Genomic DNA, 23,438 nt, shown 5'->3' with positions numbered 1-23,438 from the left:
TTTACGTGAATGAACTTTTTCCGATGTTTTGGTACATATTGAAATTGGTGGTCGTCAAACTTATAAATATAGGAATCATATTCTTTATACATTAAACGTGTAATGAAAGGCGAGCAGTGCAGTGGGAAAATGCTGTTTTATTTTGTTATTATCCACAATATTTTTACAGTCGAACGCGATCCGATGTCAGATCGCGATCGGACTGCGAATCGACCGAAACAATCGTCAACGTTTTTTAAATATCTAAAAATAATTAGCTACGTTACCGGGGCGTCGTCTCGCGACTTCACATAGACAATTTTAAAATAGATACAAAAATACTATCTCATTTTAGACCCTAGAATTTTGTATTTTTTTTTGTGTGTATTTCATCATAACGCTCTTAATAATTATGTACATCTGAAAAAAGAACAATCGATCGGGTCGGCGACACCTTCGTCCCGATTTTTATTTAATACACGTAATAATATAACCATGAAAATACATACGAATATATATTTGTTTATATTTAATAATAATAATTTGATGAAAAGCGTAAGCTAGATCCTACACGTAGAATATATAAAAACACTACGATTTGCGTCGACGTACGAGACGGAGCGTTCGTAACAAAATTTAAAACTCTATAACAACGCACAGTAACAAGATCACAGGTTGGGAGCGCGGCTCTATTTACACCCTCGCGTCCCGAATCGCCCCCGCCTCTGATCCCGAGGAATTTACAGCACATAAATAATATTACGTTAAACTTTAAAAACTTATACCCTGATACGTCTTATTATTCGCGCGCGAGTGATACATAAATAAACAAACGATCTTTACGTATACTTAAATTAATCGTAATAGTCGCTTTTTTGAAGAAATACATAAATATTTATATATATGTATGTATATGTGAATATATAAAAGAAAACATTTACATATATTTTAAAACTATGACTATGATTTTTTAATCGAGCGAAACGATTCGTCTCGTATGAGTTACGTTAGCGTCGTAAAATGTGTTAATAGGTAAACGTTCCTCTGGGAGGTATAGTTAACAATTTAATACGCTAATCGATATTTTCTAACACTCGTGCGTGCAAAACAAATCATACGCTACGTTATATAATTCATATATATATATAAATACGAGAGAAAGGAAAGTAAAACAATTCAAACACCGTAATTACGATCAAACTAAATAAGATACTTACTTAAATAAATAAAAATAATAAAAGTAAAAAAAACTCCGAACTCCACTTTGTTTAAGTTTCTACTATATATATCAAAAGATTAATAATAAAAATGTGTGACCTATAAAACGACCCAAAAAGCTTAAACACCCACAATTATTACAATAAAAATATATTTGCTATCGTATATATATTTTTGAAAGATTTCTCGATACTCAGTACGTAAAAAAAATAAAGCACCTAACGACTAAGTTTTACAAAAATCGACGCCGCTCGTCCAGGCACAAAACTCTAAAGGAGGACGCGTCTCCTAACGTACGATTAACCTATTACACTTCATAATAATAAATTTTAAAGGGCAAAACATGTACAGTTGAATTGAACATAAAAAACGCGACAATTGCGATACGTAAAAGCGATACATACACGCGCAATCGACAAACTTTATACAATGTTTTCATTATTTTACATCACGAATAGACACTGAAGCGTTCCAAAGACGGGGTTACTTTTTGGCGTTCTTTTTGTAACTCCTGGCGGCGTTGGCGCCGGGCTTGCCGGCGGCCGGCTCTTTGGTTTCTTTCGCTTTGCTCTGCTTGGGGGCGGAGGATTTGGGGTGCGGCTTGAAGACGTTCGAGGGAGCGGAGGCCGGCGCGGTCGCGGAAGGCGGTGTCTCTTTGGGCGCGCTGTCTTGTTTCGCGGGCTGGACGGCCGGCGGCGGAGTCGTGGAAGCGACCGGTTGCACCGTGGCGGCGGTGGCGGGTTTAGGTGGAAGGTTCGCGCGAGCGGCTGCGGCGTAGTTGAACACGGCCGGTGCGGTCGGTACTTGCGCAGGTACGACCTAAAACAAATTATACAAAAACAAAACAAATTATTTAAATTCGGTCTTTTTGAAAGCTAAATAACGACACATCGCCGTCGAACTCGCAATACTCGATAAGGTATATGAATTTGGGAATTTTCTACTGCATTAATTTGATCGAAACAAAAAAATTCAACGAAATATTCTGACCGTATCAAAAGATACATAAATTTAAATAAAAAAGGTAAAATTCGCGAAGATTTGCGAAAAAGTGTCAGTATTTAGCGTAAGTCTGGTAGTGAAACTGCCGGTCGGTAAAGTGTTAATATAAATCTCAAAAAGGAGCAAGTTTCATTTATAGAAAAACAGCAATAATTATTGTCTTTACAAAAAAAAAAGTTCAACAGTAAATATATTTGAATATAACAAGAAATGGTAAAACTAAATACCGATGATTATATTCCTTTCATCATCAAAATGGAGCAATATTGACTTGCATTGATAAATCTAATCTTTCTAATGCCGTGCGATCATTTTGTCGCTAGTGCCGCGCGAGACGAATTAAATTATGGTAATTTGAATAGCGTGCTTTAAAACAACGATTTTTTTTGTTTTCTTGAGCGACACTAGGGCCGTCACTATGACCATACATAATATGTCGTTCGCAAGTAAAATTTAAAATAAATATCAAGCAGACGACTAAATGATTTACATCATTGAGGTCTTCTAAAGACGTGAAGAGAGTCAACAGGTGCTTTCCTAATGTTTATAACACTTTTTAAAATCGAAAAATACGCAGCACTGAGCGCGTTGCTACATAATATGCATTGTAGCACAAAAACGGTTAAGAGTATGCAACGATGAACATTGCTTTTGTAATTCTATACAAAATTATAGTATTTATAGCCACCGAGATCGGCAAGAACGAAACATATACTTCTTTTTTTTGCCCCATTATAAAACACGTTCATTGAAGTTAAAAAAATAAAAAGACAGAAAATAAAAATTGTCAATTTAATATTGCGGGTAAAAATACTATTCCTGAGGACTCGTTTTTCAGTACCAGCTGAACTAAAAAGTAAGATCAATCCCCTTTTTCCTTGAAATGAACTTAGTAGTTTCGGTTTAGAAAGAAACCGAAATACAACATTTGATTCAGTCTAAAAAATAACGCTTATCCGTAGAGTTCAATAAAAATTATTATATTCAAAACAACTGACCTTCTCCGGTTCGACGACGGTGACGGGAGAGACAGACGGCGCAATTTCGACAACCGCAGGAGCCTCGACGACCAGCACCGGCGGTTTGACTTCCGGCTCCTTTTTACTTTCGCTAGTAGTGCGGCCTTTAGGCGCTCCTCCTTTGTTCGATTTAGGCGCTATGTTCTCTTGCGTTTTTTTCGCCGGCGGTTCGGTCTTGGCGGGTTTTACTTCTGTTTTTGTAGAGATCGGTTCGCTCTTCGCCGTTGCTTTTGTCTCCTTCGGAGGGACGTTCTGTTTGTTCTTCTGAATTTCAACAGATTTTTTACTCAGGTCTTCGTCGACGGGCGTTTTAGATTCAACGAGGACCGGATTAGCAGCAGCAGCAGCAGCAGCAGCAGCGGCGGCGGCGGCGACGACGACGACGATCGCCTCCTCGACGGGCGCTTGTATTTTAGGTTCCGCCGGCGAGGCGCATGTCTCGGGCTCGGTGGGTTCCGTCGTCGGCGATTTGGAAGCTTCCGTCGTAGCTTCGGAGGTTTGACTAATTGACAGTTCACTCAGTGAGGATTCTACCGATTTAGTGTAATTCGAGGACGGGGTAGATCGAGCCGGTTGAACTTCTCTATCTGCAAAATTCGTCATCGTCGGTGAGCTTTGACACACTACATATCGAAAAGTTCAGACGGAAATGTATTACCTGACGTGCTAGGCGCGGCCGAGGAAGTACCGAACGTCGGTACGAATTCGGCAGCCAACGGGTTGAGTTTCGACTGAGAGACTTGTTCTTCCAAGCTAATTTCCCTTAAACGGGGATAAACAATGATTAATAATGCAACGGGGTTAAGTCAAGTTAAGTTGAGGAAAGAAACTCACCCTCTGTTCTGCTCTTCGAGTTCGTCAGCCATCATTGCTTCGAAGCATTGTTCCATCAGAGCTTCTTCTTCGAGTTGCTGCATCACCTAGAAAAGTACTTCCGATAGAAAAGTGCCCAATTACAAAATTAACTCTGACTGCAGCACGACTTTGGAGTTACTTCAGAAATTTTATGTATATTTTACTCGGCATTATGACAATTTATAGTTTGAATTTCAAATCGAACGCGTGGAATAATTCAGGATTGCTGCTCAATTTTTTAATTATAAATGTTATAATATAAAATGTTCAAAATACACTATAATATATCTAAAAATATAACATTCAAAAGTTCCTAGACTAATAAATAAGAGCATTCAAAGCTCTAAATAGTTTCGCACCCTCTTATGACGGGGTTAATATAGTGGAAATTGACTCACTTGTTTGTCAAACTCTTCTTCGTTTTCCATCCACATGTATTCTGAAAAATCTTGAGCCGCAGCAACGGCTTGCGGCGCCGGTGGAGAAGTTCCAGGTCCGTAATATTGAGGTTGTTGACCATACGCTAAAAACGAGAGAAATTAATTGTTATTTTTAAATTGAATTGTTCATTAGTATCGCAGCTAACCTAACTTTCAATGTAAGTTAGATTTCCAAATAACGCCGAGTATACATGGTCAAAAATTTAAGACCAAACTATTTTTTTTGTCAATATTTTTAGTAATAAAAAAACCCCCATATTTATCAATACTAGAGATTATGGCATTGGTCAAATTGACGGGTCTCCAATTTGCTTTACAAATTTTACAAAACAAAATTTTTTTCTGGAAGTTTTTATGACTTTTTATAATTTAATAATGTAAATATATTTCCTTGATTTTTATTTCTGGAAACTTCTTATTTTTTGAAAATCTGGTCGCTATATTCCTATCTCTACTGGCATATGGCAAAATGACGGGCCTGATAAATAATTCTATTTAATTTGTCCCATTTGTGAAACTATCACTTTCGAAACAACATAATCATAGTGTAATGCTTCCACTTCACTCTCCGAAAGTAGGCGACAGTTGGCCAAGGACGGGAAATATAATGTGAAAATTCGGGCTTACTTCGGTCGAGCTCGGTTGTCCCCGCGCTAAAATCTCTCGCAAGTTCTCCGAGGTCACCGCGAACGGGAGGTAAACTGGGGGTAATTTTGGTCGAGGCGGCCGACTTCGTCGCCTCCAAAAATTCCCTCGCTTTCCGAAGTTAATACCCGAAGACGCTTCGAGCGCGAGCGGCGAGATACTTCCCCTTTCGCTCTCTCGCGTGACGAGAGAGAGAGATAGAGATGGTTTATTGCAAACTGAGAATTCAATTTCAATATGGGCGTCTTCACGATCGCGGCACTGTTTGGTATTTTTGCCCGATCTGGACGGCCAAAATTATTTCTCCACTTTAGTTGATTCCATAAGTGCTCTTAGTCAAATATATAATATTATAAGTGCTAAAAAATACAATTATTTAAAGTATTTCTTTAATTGTAGGCCCGAGGAATAGGAATTCCGTGTTGAACGGTCGTGCGAATTTCGCCGCGTAGCGTAAAAAAAAAAATTGTATATGTCACAAATTTGCTGTTTATTATTAAGAAAAAGTATTTGACTAGCATTTTATCATACTCGGTATCGTTTTTTTAAATATGTATATATTTAGTCATTCCAAACAAATTTTTATTTTATTTCATTAGTACGAGATCCACAATTTGACGTTTACTGATTTTACCACGGTAACCATATTATTAAAAAATTACAATCATTACAAAACTGTATTTTAAATTTGACGTTAACATTTCTTTAATTGTAAGCCCGAGGAAGAGGAATTCCGTGTTTAACGGCCGTGCGTAGCGTAATAAAAAAATTTAGCCGCGTAGCGTAAAAAAAAAAAATTGTATATGTCACAAATTTGCTGTTTTATATTAAGAAAAAGTATTTGACTAGCATTTTATCATACCCGGTATCGTTTTTTTTTAAATATGTGTATATTTGGTGATTCTGAACAAATTTTTAGGTCGTAACTTTCGCGACTAAGCCCCGTCCCATTTTTAAGAATAATACATTTTTAAGGTATGCAATGTGTTAAAAACCGCAAAAATCTGCAGTCAATTTTGCATGTATCATAAAGAGAAAGACCTAAGCTATATATTGTATATAAAATCTCAATTCAGCAAATTGACTTTCCATACTTTTCCTTAAAAAATAATAGAAATTATTCATTAGTTGCACACTTGAACGTTTCCTGTTTATTATTTATTAATGACAGTGAAGCCTCGATTCAACATAAAATGTCTTATTTACTAACATTGATCCATTCCGGTGCATTGCAATCATCCACCATCTCCTTTTTCTCCATTTGGCTTTAATTTTTTTTGTGTTTAAAGCACGCACGTAGTTATAATACGCGAGGTTGAGAAGCGTGTGAACGTGCACGCGTATGAAATTCCCGGCTGTGCGAACGCTATTCGAAAAACTGCGACCTTGACCGACTTCGGTCGAACTTCCACTAGGACAACTTTCGGAGAGTGAAGTGCAGGTATAACAATTTGTGTGAAGTAATAAAGAAAGAATGTCATCAGTGTGAAGGAATTTTTGTTTCAAACCAAAATTCGAATAACTACCTTAGGCATTGGGTGCATTATTCAAGGGGTGAAGCCTGGCAAAGTTGACCCTATGGCTGAATCAGTGCAAGTAAAAAATCTTCAGTAATGGAGTTGTGGATTTTGTGTGAATATGTGATCAAAGTTTCAAATTTTAGTAATACGTATAAATATTTAAAAAGAAAAAAAATCTACTTATTGTAAGATTTTTTCTCCAAATATTTGCAATAATATTTATTCTATCTTCACACATCTTTAGCTACCATGAGAAAATCTAGAAAATATTTTAAATTATTGAAAGAAATTTCCATCATCAATGAATGGTTTCCATATTATGAGACTAGCTCCGAGGAAAATCAAGTGAAAGTGAATACGAATCTGAGATTTCCGAATCCGCCTAAAACGGAAGAAAATATACCACATCTTGTCAGAACAAGATGTGCATTTTCTCAAGCACTGACTCCGAGGATAAGTCAAGCGCATCTTCAATTCTCACCATCTCCAAAACCAATGCAAAAAGAACTGCAGTTGATGAACATAATGCGTCTGATTTGAAGCAGGCCCATTCACGCAATATTGGAAGGTGCCGCAAGACCTACTGGATACTCCAAAAGGAATGTGATGTCAGATCATGTGTGAAGCGCTTCAGAACTAATAATTGATACAAGCATGTTAGAATATATCAAATACTGCACGGAAACAAAAGCGCGCCGTGTTCTAAAAGATTAGACAATTTTAATTGAACAATTGAAGATTTTTATAGCGATTTTATATGCTTCTCATCTGTTGTCCAAAAAATTGGGACTTCTTTTCTTTTCAAAAACAATGCCCAGAGTTCAGTTCATGGTGCATACAGTCAGACAAGAAAACACAACGATCTGAAAGATTGCATACGGATGAATTCGCTTTAGTGTCTGAAATCTGGAGTAGATTTATATAAAACTCATCTTATCTGCTGCACAAAAATATTTCTATTGATGAACAATTAATCCCAACGAAATCTAGATGCCGATTCACCCAATATATGCCGAATAAACCACATAAATTTAGTATAAAATTTTGATTGACAAGTCGATTTGAAATTTAAATATGTTTTAATGGTTTATAAAGATGAAACATGATTCTCAACACCTTTAGGTGAACAAGTAGTTATAAAATTAGCCCATCCGTATTCACGAGAAGGGAGGAACATAACTAATATTTTTTTAACGCATGTACAAAACGTAAAAAGTGTTCCGAATAGTTGAGTGAAATTTAACAGGGCGTACTCGCAACTATTTGAAAAAATGTTTGGTTTACAAAAAAATCATAAGTTCTTATCAAGTGCACAAAACACAAAATTTGAAGAAGTTGTCAATCAGTATATTATCTAAATTCAGAATGTTTAATTTTACAAAATAATATCTTTTTGACTTGCTACTAAACAATTTGCACAGACACAATATTTATTATACAGGTATTAATTAAATTACGAGTCGAGTCTCTTGAGAGTCAAATCGTTATAACTCGAAGACTACCTAAATTTTTTTTTACACAATAATTTAATACAGAATGATCTGCACGGAACGGACCCATTATTTATTCTACATAATTCTTTTAAAGAACAATTTTGTAACTCAATAATGACCACAAATGATTTGAAATTTGTCACATCAAGAATTCATTTTGGTGTCAAAAGCAGGAGTACACAACCCATGGCACGTTTTACGACTTTCGAAATAGAAAAAAAAAAACTAAATAAAATATAAAAATATACTTTTACATTAAGTTTACTTTTACTTTCTATTTGCTTCAACAGTTTCCTGTAACAGTAATATATTTTATATAATCGTCATTACTGATGTAGTGAATTACACTTTTATTACATATACCAGGGCTGTGGAGTCGGAGTTGGAGTCGTGGTGTTTTGGCCGGAGTTGGAGTCGTGAAAAATGAGCGACTCCGAGCAATTTTTAAATTATGAAATTTATGAATTTTTAATTGCGTAATAATGAATGTGTAGCGTATGAATATTAAACGTGTAGAAAAACGCCAAAAATATTTTATAAAATTAAACTTTTTTGAGTCGGAGTGGAGTCGTGTTGTTGGTAAATATCGCAATCGGAGTCGTGTTTTTTTTTAACGACTCCACAGCCCTGACATATACACTACTCAAAAGTTTAAGACCCAAACCTGCAACGACATTCATAGTCCACCTTAATTTATCAATGATAATAATATTATGGCATATTTTTTTAGACTCGTCCTTTCTTATTCTATATTTATCTATGCACATTCTAAACTATACAAATCACAATCTACTTAAAAAAAAAATTTGTTCATTTTTTCATTTAGTTTCGTCTTATTTTGTGGGCGTCAAAAAAAAAAAATTTCTTCCTAAGATGGGGCGGAACAATAATTTGATGGCAGAAAAAGAACTGCAATTGTAGCTCGTTGATATATTTAAAAAAAAAAACTAAATATCTTTAATACGTGAACATTTTTAAAGATACAAGAGTAAATTGCAATAAACCTCGATCTAGAAGTCCTATAATTGCATCAAAACAACAGGATCAGTTTATTAATTTCAAATAAAAACATTGTTTTCAAATCTGTTTATTTCAATACTTGGTCCAGTAATCACATAAGTTTTTATCATTATATTAAAGTAAAAACTGTAAATTTATGGTTACTTTGATAAAAATATTTTACCCTTAGGTAGAGGGATTACGAGGCCAACAATTGAGACGCATTTGCACCATTATATGCTGTTTTTGTTCGATCTATGGATGAAGGCTAACGAAGCAACACAGGTTATCAAAAATACTTATGGTGATGTTTTAAAACTTTACAAGTGCCACCATTATTTAAAAATAAATAAAAATGTAAATAAGGACCTCAAGGACAACCTCAAAAATTAGACGATGATGTCCTGAAATCAATGGTGGAGTTAGATCCTCGTTAGTCCATAAAAGAGTTATCAATTACAGTCCAGGTTCCATTTGAGAAAGGACCATAAATCGGCAACAGTGCTCGATCAGCGCCGTACCATCTGTGCATTCCTTATCCTGTTTTGAAGTTGACCCATTTTTTAATACATATTGTAACTGGAGATGAGAAATGGGTGTTATACAATAATCCTGTATGAAAAACAATGGCTTTCTTCCGAGCAAGTACCTGTTCCAACCCCTCGACCAACCCTAACAATAAAGAAGGTCTTTCTTTGTGTGTGATGGGATTTCTCTGGAGTGATAAACTAGGAGTTGCTTTAACATGGAGAAACCGTTACAGCGATTGTGTATTGTGAACAACTCGAACAATTGAAACATGACATTTAAAAGAAACAATTTGTTTTGATCAATAATAAGTAAAGAATTTTGTATTATGACAACGCGAGGCCTCATGCTGCAAAATTGACTCAAGAAAAAAGGTTGAGTTGGAAGTTTTACCCCATTCCCCATATTCACCAGATCTCGCAATGTCTGATTAACATCTATTTAGGTCAATAGAACATTCGTTACGAATTTTTTTTTTAAAATGTTGGCGAAATAAAATTTTTTTATTTAAAAACCAAGAGTTCTGCAAAAACGAAATTGAAAATTTGCCTACACGTCGTCAAAAGGTCATTGACAATGATAGATTTTTTTTAATTAGCATTTAATATGATCTTGTAAATAAATGTTTTCTGCAAGCAAACAAAACTTTTGATTACTTTTCAGTCCCCCTAATATAAGGCATCGAAATTGGATATTTTTATGGTCTGACGAATCAAAATTTGAATAGTTTGGATCAAATCGGAGAGAATTTGTTAGACAAACTGTCAGCGAAAAATGAGTTCTGACTGTATTGTGCTAACTATAAGGCAAAATGGAGGTTGAGTTATGATGTGGGGTTGTTTCTTAGCAGCGGGAGTTAAAAACCTCGTAAAAATACAGTGTTTAATAAAATTTTAACACAATATTTGCGAGTATAATTCCATGCCATATCTTGCCTGGCGCGGGCGAAAATCGAGATCTCGCGCAGAATTATTTGCATGCAAAAAAAAAGTATCTAATATAATTTAATAAAATTTTAAATTCTAAACTCACGATATGCTAAGTGATAAGTATAGAATATGATAAGTTTTCAAACTCTAAAGATCCATTTATAATAGTTCAGTAAAACTATCACAATGCGACAAGTGTGTCAAAAGAATCCTTTCCGCTAACCCCATGTCAATGAACCATCCCTATCCAGGTATATAAAAAAAAAGGATTGAACAGAGTTGCACTACATAATCAACCCATTAAAAATTTGGCATAAATACGGTTTTGTTTCGAGGTTTTGACCATGTGAAATAAAAGAATAGGTCATTATTTATAAGGACGGAATAGCGTAGTCAATAACCTCTCAGATTAGTAACTCTGTGGTTGCGGGTTCAAGTCCCTGAAGCAGCATTCAAATTTTTATTTATAAAAATGCACTATTATTTAAAAAAAACAAACCCACCATAGATTACAAATTGTGGAGCACATAATAATGTATAATTAATAATATAGATGTCGCTGATTCCCAGACTTTCAGCCTGGTGGTTATAATACTTGTAGATATTCATTATGTTCAATTAACTTAACCCTTTGCGGCACACGAACAGATGCAGCTAGAATTTTTGGATTTTTTTTAGCAGAATATATTTAAAAAAAATGCCTTAGATATGTTTAAATTAAATAAAAAAAAATATTAGAATTTTTTTTTTTAAATATTGAAAAAAAAAACAAAATTAGGTTAACATTGGAGTAAATAAATGTATGAAATATACAAAAATCTATTCAAATCATTATATATTCCAAATCTATACATTTCATATAATGTATATTTAAAAACTAACTTACCCATGTTGATATGGTAAAAAGATATAAACGAAAAAAAATAACTCGAAATATGCACTGTAGGAATATGTCACAGCGAAAAAGTCAAAATAAGAAATGATGTGTCACACCCGAGCGAGAATGACCATCGACGATGTCGCTCTAAAATTTGGTTAGAGGAGGTAATAGGCCAAGTACACATTGGTGGTTTCATCCGTAGATATGAATGCGAGTCGCGGAAAAAAATCCCAAAGAGGTGGTCTCACCGTGCAACCACTATGCCGGAAAGGGGTAATCAGTTGGTATAGATTTGCTCTTCATAACGCATTGGGCTTACGCCTGTCAGATTTAATACAAATATAAATTTGACAAAAAAACTATATTGAAAAAACTATATAAACCGAAACTATATTGATTTTTATTACAATTAATCATATACAAAAAAATATAGAAGTTTTTTTGTGTAGTGGTAACTGTGATCTTACGGAGAGCAATGAAATCAGTCGTAGAAATACGTTACCCGACTTCCACTACCAGTCAACAATTGAAAAAAAACAACAAAAATGTGTTAAACATGGCAAGATTTTTTCAACAGGTCAACACTCAAAAGGACTTTTAAATTATAGAGGGTTTCTACAAATAAAAGAAGAAGGAATATTTGAATATGAGATTTGGCTACACCAATCGCCAGATTTAAATCTAATTCAGTTTTTAGGAGATGAGCTTGAACAGAAAATTCGCCAGCAATCATTAAATTCTCAAAAAGCCCTATGGGAACGATTACAGATTTGGTGGGCCAACATTTCTACCACTACATTGAAAAATTTAGTTATTAGAATGCCAAGAATAGTTTAAGATGTGGTACCAAATAAAGGTAGATTTTTTGATAAAAATATGTTTTTTTTCTTCAAAAATATTAATAAAAATTGTAATTTTAGTTTAATGGAAAATTTGTATTTGATCTTTCATATAATACTGTATTTTATTAAAATTTATCTGATTTATAAAAAATTACGGTCATGCGTTTTAAAAAAAATTTGCAGTCAGCTTGTTTATCTTTTTCCAGGATTACAAATATTTGAACTTAAACTTGTAAAAATATTGTGCGAACGTAAAGAAGATTAAGCTTTTATCAAGAGTTGATAAAAAAATATATATTTATAATTATTTTGATAAAAGTAGCCCTTTATCAAAACATTTTTAAACAATTGATTAAAAAATAATGGCAAAAAAATTAAGTTGCATATTATGAAAGACCATTTCTTAAATCCCTTCTGTCGTTTTCACTAAGGTGAGAAATAAATATTAATGAAGTTGTAAAAGTAAATCAGGGAAAAATAGTACAAAATTGATCATTTTTTTAATAATATTCTTTAAACCCTAATAGGGACATCTCTTAGCATTAAAAAAAGATAGAAGTGCACATGCCTTGGCATCCATATGGTAACTAATTAGATTTATATCTGGCAATCGGGGTGGCCAAAACCATTTTCTTCAAAACTATCGCTTTTTGAGAAAAAAATACGATCAATATGTGTAAAATTCATTTGGAGCTTCGGGTTCTTTCTACATAATATTTGAAAACATTTAACGTAGAAAAAGTATCAGTATAAAAATACAACACTCTCGTATGTTATATATTATTTATATATGTTTAGTTAAAATTTGTTTGATGTAAAAATTAGCTATTGAGCTAAATAAATAAATTAATAAAATAATAATTACGCGACTTTCTTCAATGCACTATGGATAAAGTTGAAAAGAAAAAATCATGTAATATATTGGCTGAACTCTGATGGGAAAATAAAGGTATTTCAAAGGAACTCAACAAGAACATACAGGAAAAAAATGAAAGCAAAATAAGGACGAGCACTTCAAAAGGAGAAGTTATTGGAAGTAGATTTTATCATTATAGAATCATTAAGGCGCTTATCGACGAATGACAAACGGCGACTTAGCGCGTTGCAGTTTCGAGAGCAAGAGTCTGAACGTCGGTTTGTACTTTTTAGACGATCGAATTAAACGTTTTGAGTAGTGAGTTAATTTATACATATTTGTTAATTAGTATTTTGCCATAATTATATCTGTAGTTATTTATTTTATAGTATAGTATTTTAATCAGGGCATCGTACCGAAATTGAACTGAAAACTGGAACTGGGCCAAAAAATAATATCGGTTCAACAATTATAATTAAAAAAAAAATCAGTTTCAATCACAAATGAACAAGCACAATCATTTAGTGGAACATCTGATGAAATAGTTCGATGAATTGGCAAAAGACTTTCTATTTCTACAGATGTGGGTATTGAATTTATAACATATTTTAGAAGTTAAGGAGGAAAATAAAAATATACAAAAGAGCAATGGTGGTTTTAGGAGCTCCAGCAACACAAGTTAGTGTTGAAAGAGCTTTATTTTAATTGTAAATAAATATACCCTAGAATTCTGTGCACTTTTTGTTCACATATATTATATACTTATAGTTTTAATTATCAAACTTTCAATCAAGTAATGATTATTATATCAATTCATATAGTTTGCATATAAACAATAGAAGAAATAAAATTAATTTTAAATACAAATAAAAACATTTTATATTTTTAATTGAACTGGAAATTTATATAAAACATTTTTTGTTATGTTCATTTATTTAATTTTAAATCAAATTAAAAAATATAATATGTAAATATATAAGTATCTGTACGTGTACGGCTATACCGTCAAAGGGTTAATATTCCTTTTGAGAAAATCATCTCGTTTTGTCACGCGCTCGGGTGACCTTAATTATATCTTTTAATAAAACTGTAATCCCGACAAAGTGACATTTACACATATCATCGACGTTATGATAAATTTGTTAAAAGTAACGATATTGTCTCCCGAAATAATAGTCGAAAAATGAAATTTTGGAATAATGACAAAACATATGGAATCTCACCTGCCGGTATCACGTGATGTGGCAATATGTAAGCTCCGTTTCCGGGAGCTCCCCCTTCGATGACGACACCGTTGCCCTGCGAAAGGATCGAATACGAGTTAGGACAGAGAACGTAGACGTGTTTCGTTTCAGTATGGCTTACCTGCCACTGCGGATTCATTTCCATTCCGTGCTGCTGATAGTAGGGGGCGTTGGGGTTGGGCGCCGTCGGAATCTTCATGTTGTCTAGGACTGCGCTGTTACATAAGATTTATGTAATCCCCCGCGGCGGTTTCGGTCGCTGGAAGACGAACGAAAACAACAGTCAGTTTGACGGACGGTCGTACGGCGGGGCGGATTCCCGTCGTCCCGCACGGTCAGAACGTCAAGAGCGCGGGGAAGTAACGAAACGATCGCGGGGTCCGACGGCGGGTCGCCCGGCCGAGAGCGGGGAAGGGGAGCGGGGCGGGGTGAAAGCCACGTGGCGCTCGCGTGCCTCGTGCCGCGGGGGCCCCGCGACGGAGGCGGAAGGGTTGCGGGGGACGCGGCGTCGGGGCGTACCTCGGGGGCGGCGCGACTGTCGCACCGGTCGCGGCGCTTCGCTGCAGAAGGTCGGCGATCGCTCGGCACGCGGCACAACACCTCGCCCGCCGCCTCTCCTCCGTTCACTTGCTGGCGGCAGTCGTAACGCCGCCGAACGCGACCATGTACCTTTTTATTTATTTTACAAATTTCCCCTTCGCTTTTATTTAATTATTTTATTTACTTATTAAGGATTATTACTTAACATTCCACACTAGACATATTTATTTTAACGGTACAAAAATAAAACGAGCTCAACGGCTATTATACATAAATGTCGATCTAAATTTAGAGTTTATTTTATTATTATTCGGAGACTAACGTTCGCGCATGATTTTCTATCAATACTAACTTTACGCACCGATTAAAGAACAGTATTTATAAAAACGAAGTAGCTTTGCCAAGAGACCGAAATATTTTTAATCGAGCGTAGAACGAGACCATGATATGCCTTTTTGTCATTGTTTATGTGCGCACGCAAACGCATTTCCTACTCAGACCCGATGACGTCAAGCACGCGCGGCTTCTCAAACGTTCACAATAAAACATTTTTTCTCTACAAATAATAATATTAAATAAAAATTCAACCTAAATTACATATATTATACAAAAATAATTAACTAAAAAATTCTAAGAGCCTAGAAATCCAGGTATTTTATTACTTTATGCATTTGACACACAGCTCTGTGACAAACAAAACACGATACACGCGCAATTTTATTACCAAAACAAGACGATGTATTGTAGGAAGATCTTCGGAGGCAAAAGTCTTCACGAATAATTCTATCGCTAACTTTTGCAGTTTACGCAAAAAACGTTCTCCTGTCGTTTATTTACATTTATTTTTATACTAAATCTACTGATAGGAGGCGTATGAAATACTTTCGACGGCATCGATCGTTGATTCGCCACTCAGAATATTTATTATATCTTGTAGGCATTGAAAGCCATAATATCAATGCACTCCATAAATATTCTGAATGGCTACCGCCTTGTTGCCCGTACTAATAAAGACTGTTAATGAATCATTTTGTCTCCTAGATCAACTCCGCCTTTTGTTCTGTTATAAAAATTAATCACCGGTGGTCTCTTTTTTGCTGCCTTCACTATCTGTGTTAAAAACTTTTGTACTGAGCAACAGAACCATGCAAACAAATTTTGAAACATAATACGCCAAGCACATGTTATCAACAAAACCAAACATACTCCGGTACACTTCTTTCTCCCATATAATAAAAATGGTTCATGTACATGGCCAGAATCATCTGAAGGCAAAGATAGAAGACGTGAGCTCCAAACATGCAGAAAAAAACATTTGACGTTTTACGGGCTAATAATATTATTTTTATATGCGTTCTTCTCCAAAATAAATATATAGGAATATGTTTCGTAATATATTGAATTATATGAAAAAATACAAACAGTTATGCGAACCACCACTGATAGGTGATCTGGCTAATATTTTAGTTTTATATCTCGTCCGTATAGATCAGTAATTTTCAATCTTTTTTACTCCGGGCCAATTATAGACGATTGCTATGTTACACGGGCCGCAGCATAATAAATATAATGATATAATAATAAAACTCAAATAATTACTGTAACTTTATTTTATCTTATTTTTATTTCATATACGTATGCATATTGTATATGTACATATATAATATACATACATACACTTGTGCAGCTCTATACTTTTAAACCAAATCGCTTATGGATAACAAACAAAAAAATATATAAATACACAAATATATTCAAAATATAACAAAATTATTAATTTATTCGTTTATTTAAAATTTTTGGCTATTTTAGACAAATCACGTTCCTGATTGGTACATGTTACTCTTAATAAATTAAGGTGAAAATTAGTAAGTAAATTTTTATATGCATTCTTTGCATATTTCATTTTAGAATAAGATGATTCACAACGATATGTTAAAAATAATAAAAATAATAATAATGACAACCGGTTTTGAAAATTCTGATATTATTTCAGTCTATATTTGTGATATTGGCACTGACATAATATTTTTTTGTAGTTGAAATGGCTTTTTAAAGAAAATTTTCACATCTTAAAGGCCCGCGAGGATAAGTGTGAGTAAATGATTTGTTTTTCGTGGTATGGTGACGAAAAATTATATATTTTTTAGTAAGTATAACATTTTCACGGCAAATTGTTTTTTAAGGTTTACTAACCCAAATGGGGCTTGACTTCGCAGCCAAAAAGATGCCGTTGGAAACTGGTAATAATTTATTAGTTAGATTACATATATTGCAATAAACTATGATGGACGGGATCGATATTCTCCGAGCGATGGTGGAGAAGCTGGTGGAGGGTGAAAGATCGTCAGAGGTCTTGTGGTTGTTGCAGCGACAGTGTAGTGGAGATTAGTTCCTCTCTGCTGCAGTGATAGTCTGGCGGAGTCCCTCTCTGCCCTCGGGCCGTGTCTCCGTTTCTGTCCTCACCTCATTAGAGATCAGCCTTAAGTATTAAGGGCTGCAAAGCTAGTTGACGAATCATAACCATACAGCGACTATCCAGCCAATTGTTGCACTCGTTTCTTCAACAAACGAAATATGTATACGTCTCTAGAAAGTGACATTTGCTTAATAGACATGGAATTTTGCGCTTTATGGTGTTTTTGTTTTGTCTACCGGTAATATATTGTTTCCCGTGACCGTTTCACAACAAATAAATATTCTGTCAATGCATCGGAGAATTATTGCATATTATTTATGTGAAACTCTTTTTTCTAGACGTATCGAGGGCTTTTGTTTGGTCCCATCCTTTACATTCTATTGTATAATTTATCTGTATTATCATCTTTGGTTACGGTAATTTCTGCGTGAGTTTCATGAATAAGAACCCACACAGCTTAAAAATATTTGATGACGATTATGAGTGTTGAGCCGTACAAAATGCTTGTCGGGCCACAGGTTGAGTATTGCTGTTATAGATGCGAAAGCTGCGTCGTTATTTGTACGGGAATATAATGTCGCGTGAGATACAAAATAAAATTTAGGATGAATCGATTTAGGAAATTGAGCAATTTGGGATCTTTTGTGCGCGTATGTAATTGTAGATCCGCACGTGACGTTTTATAGACGATTCGTTCGTGTTATCGAACGTTACATGATAAATAACGACACCGAATACGACGCGACCTTTGTTACCTGTCGTCGTGTCCGTTATCGGTCCCGCTCGACGACGCGACGGCAACTTCGCCGCTTAGATAATTCGACATCTGAAAGTTTCGAAAGCGGCGGTTATTCAGTAACGCCGTGCTTTATATATGGCTCCCGGGAGAGATGCGGTTTCAAATTTTGGAACCGTCCCGTAAAAAATCCGAACGCGTGATAAAATGACTATCGCACGGATGAGCATATCGCGCGCAGCGACCTTAGAGATTACATTTTTATCGTTAATTATAAAAGTGATACGATTTCGTAATTTTCGCAGTGCTGCCGGATCCAATTTATTTCGGCTCGGCGAAAGTTGAGCAATCTCACAAAGTTTTATAGTAAACGCGCTGCGCTGTTTTTATTTATTTAATCGCTTTGCTGCTTAGAAAATTATTTTAACAAAACTGAGGTAGATGTTTTTTAAACGCTGTTACAGCGTCGTTAGATCCTTATGAAATTCGATCAAAATTCTCTTATACATAAAAAGAATTATATTAACTGAAAAAATCTCACAAAAGAGCTTTACCTAATAGAGGCAGGGCCGCCGAAAACGTACCCGGGCCTTGGGAAAACAATGATTTCGGGCCCCATGACAAAAAAAGTATTTTTATGTATTTTTAACATCGTAATATAATTTTTTTGAATGAATATTAATAGGTACGAGTTAATTAACAGGGACTCGTTTAAAAGGATGTGTAAATAAACATATCTTTATATGTGTAGAATTATGTACAAATATAAATATAGGGTGTCCTAAAATTAACGAACGAAATTAAATTCAACGAACTCTCTTCGCTGTGCATGGTTGTTGTGTTAATTGAATTTTGTAAGCATAGAGACACATATCTTTTGTGAGTATACGCTGTTAAGAGCTTCTTAAAATTTGCAATTCTTGTCCACGACGCCGAATTGATGTTGCGAGATTTTCACCAACACTCTCACGCACTGCTTCGATATTGACATTTCAACGGCTTGTTTTTGGACGACCAGTGTGTTTAGCGTCTTCAACTGATCCAGTCTCTCTGAATTTTTCAATTAATCTCTTCGCAGTTGACGAACTTAAAACATTATTCCGATACTTTGTATTAAATTTTCTTTCAACTTTCATAATTTTTGAGATATTGTTCAATAATGAAAACACGTTGTTGTATCGTGTAACACTCCATTTTTACTAACCTTAAACTCTCAGCTGTCAAATTATTAATTTTTCAGGGTTGCCAACATTTACGGCAAATTCAAATCTTGCGTTCATTTTAAAACACCCTTTAATATTAATAATAAACAGAAAGCAAATATTAAAATAAATTAAACACAGCTAGCATATATTAAAAATGTCAAATAATCAACAAATATAAATCAGAAATCAATTTAAATTCGAATACAGACTTTACATATAAAAAAGTGTATGATTACGACAATTTTTTTTTAAAATTTATTTTCTATATTAACCCTTTGCGCTCGTAAGTCGACTATGTGTCGACATCGTATTTTAAGCGTTGTACTCGAACGTCGACAATATGTCGACAAAACTTTGAATGCATTTATTGGCTTTGTGTTCAAGCAAATTTTGAAAATTTAAATTTATTAATAGTAAAAAGACTTCTGTTAAACACATTTCAGTAATATTGAATTTTTAACTTATGCAAATAACTCAATAATCTTAAATTTACAAGTGTAAGTTTATTGTAAAATTTTTCATCGGAACATGGTCAAAGCGCGCGCTGTTAGGACGGCATCGCGCTAGACTTGACAGATTTAGGTTGTCAATTAATGCTTTAAAACTGATTTTTTCCTTCTAAGGGCATCTATATTTTTATGATATGGGATGAAACGGGATCATATGCTCTAATTGTGCATAATTATTACTTTATATTGTGTGTCTGTTATGAAATAAAAATAAAATTTTTAAGACGGAAAAAAGAGCGAGATGCCGTTATGCTAGCAGAGCTCGCTTACTCGCTCGCACTAGTAAAATGAGCGATTGACAACTATCGACCTGGGTACTCAACTCAAACGATAATATTAGTCTCGACACATTTAATATATTTTCGAGCTAGTAAATAGCTAAATTATGTAAAACAGAATTAGTAATCTGTGTTTTAATTATTTATAAATACATATATTGATTTTCTTTTAAAAATTATCCATATAATTACGAATGATGATATAATAATATATTATTACTGTGACAGTAATAGTATGCGTTTATGCTAAGACTATTTCTACCAATTTTAAATCTTGTACAAGTATTTAAAGTTTTAAGTTTTAGGATATTCTTTTAATGTAATCATTTTTTACGATCAATTATAATTATATTTTTAAAAACTGTTTTAATAAATTCAATACTTAAAAATTCAAAAATAAAGCCACGAGGCCAAGCTACGCTGGTTCGTTCTAGGTGTAAGAACGCCTGCCAATCCAAAACAGATCCCCACAAAAAAACAATGTAATATTTATCATTTCTGCCTCAAATGGGCAAATACATACGAAAAACTTGTAGAATATTTGTCTAAATATAAAATTTGATCATTTTCACAAAATATAATAAAACTTTACCGGCCCTATCTAATTTTTTTTATGTACAAAAAAATTAGGTGAGGCCTGGCCCCGATTGCATTTAGATTATCACCACAGCTGATATTTTTGGGCGCCATTTCGAAATTTGTTAATATGTGGGGACACCTATTCATGCCATATTTTTAAAAATATTATGGATCAAATAATTGATTTATAGCCTTAAATTATACTTAAATGCCATTTTATTAGGCTCAAATGCTTACGGCACCTTTAAATGTCCAATGAGTACTGGCGATTTTCTTGATGACACCTATAGAAGTCATCCGCGGTGAAAGGGTTAAAAGTCTTGTAAAACATGTTTTTTTCAGTAAGTTTTAGGATTGTATTGTACTTATATAAATTTATTACTTATTATTTACACTCTAAAGGTGGATGACTCAAATATGCGTCATTGAAAAACTATTGTTAAAAGTCGTTTATGCACAACATAATCAACACTTACACGTTTAATTGAATAAGATTTAAAACACGGTTTGTAAATTAGTGATATCTATTATATATTGTTAACTATAATTACAGCTTACAATCAATAGATGTCGCTTAGCAGTTAGGGCTTAATTTTAATAATAGCGCATTCTTAATATTAAAATGTTTAGTTTGCTGCGGGGACCTGAACCGATAGTCTCTAGGATATCAGTTCAACGGCTTAAGGACTACCGGTTATACAAGACAATCTAAATATAAAGTTGTAAAATCGCCATGACGCGCTTTGAATGTCTCTCTGTAAAACATATGACTGAAGAATATAGACAAGGTTATTTTGCTCGTGTAACACCATAGACCAGGGGTCGGCAAACCTTTTTTGTGAAGGACCAGATTGTAAATATTTTAAGTTCAGCGGGCCAGGAAGCAAAATTAAAATGAGCTTTATCATTTCTCTCAAATATTCAAATGTTGTGTAAATATTAAATATAAGCACTGTTTTTGTTTTTAGCTTTAAGTTTAATCTGTTAAGAAATCTCATGATATCTGCAGCAAAGGCTAATTCTCAAATCTATTTAATTTCAGATAATAATAGCTGAGGGCGTGGTTTTTCGTTGAAAAAAATTTTAATCGCTCCTATGATTTAAAAAATCTTAGTCAACCTATACCATGACTGGGCCATTGGACTACTGTATGGTAGAGAAAGTCGAAATATACGGCTTATATTATGATAAAAAAATAGTCACAGAACTGATGACGGTTAAGTTCATGATAGTTAATAAAGTTTACGGTTATTACAATTGTTTTAATAATACACAATAAATTTAAATGTTTTCTATAGTACCTGTTGGTGAATAGTGCATTTTTACAAAAATCATATTTTTTCTAAAAAAGCTTATACTTGTTCTGCTTTTAATTTTACCACCATCAGATGTTACACATTTTATTCGAAATTCACTTTAAAATGTTCTTTGTTAACGTTTTTCAACTTTATTATTAATATTTTCATTTGTAGTAGTTCCATGCAAACTATTCATCAAAACTATTTTTTTTGTCACTTTAACATAGCATTGACTGCTTGAATAAATAATTTAGTGCAAACCAGTAACTTATTTAGTAACTTACTGTTTGCAGAAGCCTTTAAAAATGGATAAATACTGCTACTATTTATACATAACCCTTTACTTATACAAAATATTAACTATTTGGCAAAGGCTACATGTAATATTTTGACTTAGAGAGCCATGCAAAAGCAATGGTGTTAATCGAAAATAATTTAAAACCACTGAATTGAGTTAAAAAAACTGCTATTTAGTTGTCTATTGATGTTACACACAATGTGCTTATCTTTTAGCAACTGTTCTCGCCGAAAAACTGGTAAACGAACAAATCTATTGCAAAAGGCGTTACGTGGGCACTGAAGATGCTGTCAAATTTAAAGTTCATAACGTCACGGTGAAATACAAAGCAATAGGAGCACCTTATAAGGTGATACATAGCTAGCTCCTTAACTCGATTGTTAGATTGTTAGATTTTTTTATATGTCAAATCTATCAATTACTTGCAGGCCGGATTAAAATAAGCAGAGGGCTGGATTTGGCCGTAATTTTCTGACCTCTGGCATAGACAGTGAATATATTAAAAAATATCTAATTTAATTTGGCCTTCTTTTTCGTATCTTAAATATTCCTATCCTAAGTGCACGTAAACGCAGGACAAATACCCCCTGGACATATATCTCCATCAAAAATCCCCTGGACATTAACCCCTCGTACAAATAATCCCCTGTGCAAATAACCCCCTGACAAATAGCCCCCTGAAAATTAACCCCCCGTGTAAATAACCCCCCTGACGATTAATAGAGATAAGTATTTTATATAAGTTGTTATTATCTATAATAAATGGTCATTATTTTAATAAAATAATGTTTAATACGAATAATCAATATTAATACTAATTTATTTCATTCAGCAAAATACAGAATTTTTAAAATATCAATAAAACCAACACACTTACGAAGAAAGTATACGTATTGTATATTTTGTACCGGTGACCGGTGCGAGCAAAATTGTTATAAAGAGTATTAAAAAAAATAAAAAATATTATTAGGCTAGATACATATGTATGTATAATACAGCTAAACTTTGGTAATGGCATCAGTATATGTTTTATTAAGTATAATAGAGCGTCACGAGACGTGTTAAGTAATATCTGTATTATATTTATACGTGGCGGGGATTAATTGTCAGGGGGGCTATTTGCATGA

At 34.0% G+C, this 23,438-nt stretch overlaps 1 protein-coding gene and 1 long non-coding RNA gene across 3 annotated transcripts; one reads left to right on the top strand and one right to left on the bottom strand.

Annotated features, from left to right (window-relative positions):
* Positions 1-117: 117 nt before the first annotated feature.
* Paip2 (polyA-binding protein interacting protein 2) lies at positions 118-15,078 on the bottom strand. Of its 2 annotated transcripts, none has more exons than XM_088198687.1 (8): positions 14,969-15,078; positions 14,571-14,708; positions 14,429-14,504; positions 4,472-4,596; positions 4,053-4,138; positions 3,877-3,980; positions 3,198-3,805; positions 118-2,016 (listed from the first exon to the last, which is right to left on the bottom strand). In XM_088198687.1, the coding sequence occupies exons 2-8, from the start codon at positions 14,646-14,648 to the stop codon at positions 1,681-1,683; spliced, it is 1,413 nt and encodes a 470-aa protein (XP_088054813.1). In that variant the 5' UTR covers positions 14,649-14,708; positions 14,969-15,078; the 3' UTR covers positions 118-1,680. The 2 variants fall into 2 exon arrangements, with proteins under 2 accessions (XP_088054813.1, XP_088054815.1); XM_088198689.1 differs by having other exon boundaries at positions 3,877-3,971.
* On the top strand, positions 4,592-8,336 carry LOC148230232 (uncharacterized). Its single transcript, XR_015811504.1, has 2 exons — positions 4,592-5,058; positions 6,600-8,336. It is a non-coding gene; the product is annotated as an uncharacterized LOC148230232 (long non-coding RNA).
* Positions 15,079-23,438: the final 8,360 nt, after the last annotated feature.

Source organism: Plectrocnemia conspersa, unplaced genomic scaffold (assembly GCF_051122295.1).
Source record: "Plectrocnemia conspersa isolate PC_06_02 unplaced genomic scaffold, ASM5112229v1 ptg000011l, whole genome shotgun sequence".
NCBI lineage: Eukaryota > Metazoa > Arthropoda > Insecta > Trichoptera > Polycentropodidae > Plectrocnemia > Plectrocnemia conspersa.
The sequence above is the reverse complement of the archived record's forward strand: the minus strand, read 5'-3'. Positions and strand labels throughout refer to the sequence as shown.

Bases quoted from the DNA above. Each gene is read 5' to 3' on its own strand.
- Paip2 (XM_088198687.1), bottom strand. From the start codon at position 14,648: ATGAAGATTCCGACGGCGCCCAACCCCAACGCCCCCTACTATCAGCAG. The intron at 4,139-4,471 runs GTGAGTCAATTT...GTACTTTTCTAG, and splicing joins AAGAAGAGTTTGACAAACAA to GTGATGCAGCAACTCGAAGA. The intron at 3,981-4,052 runs GTGAGTTTCTTT...TCCCCGTTTAAG, and splicing joins CTCGAAGAGCAGAACAGAGG to GGAAATTAGCTTGGAAGAAC.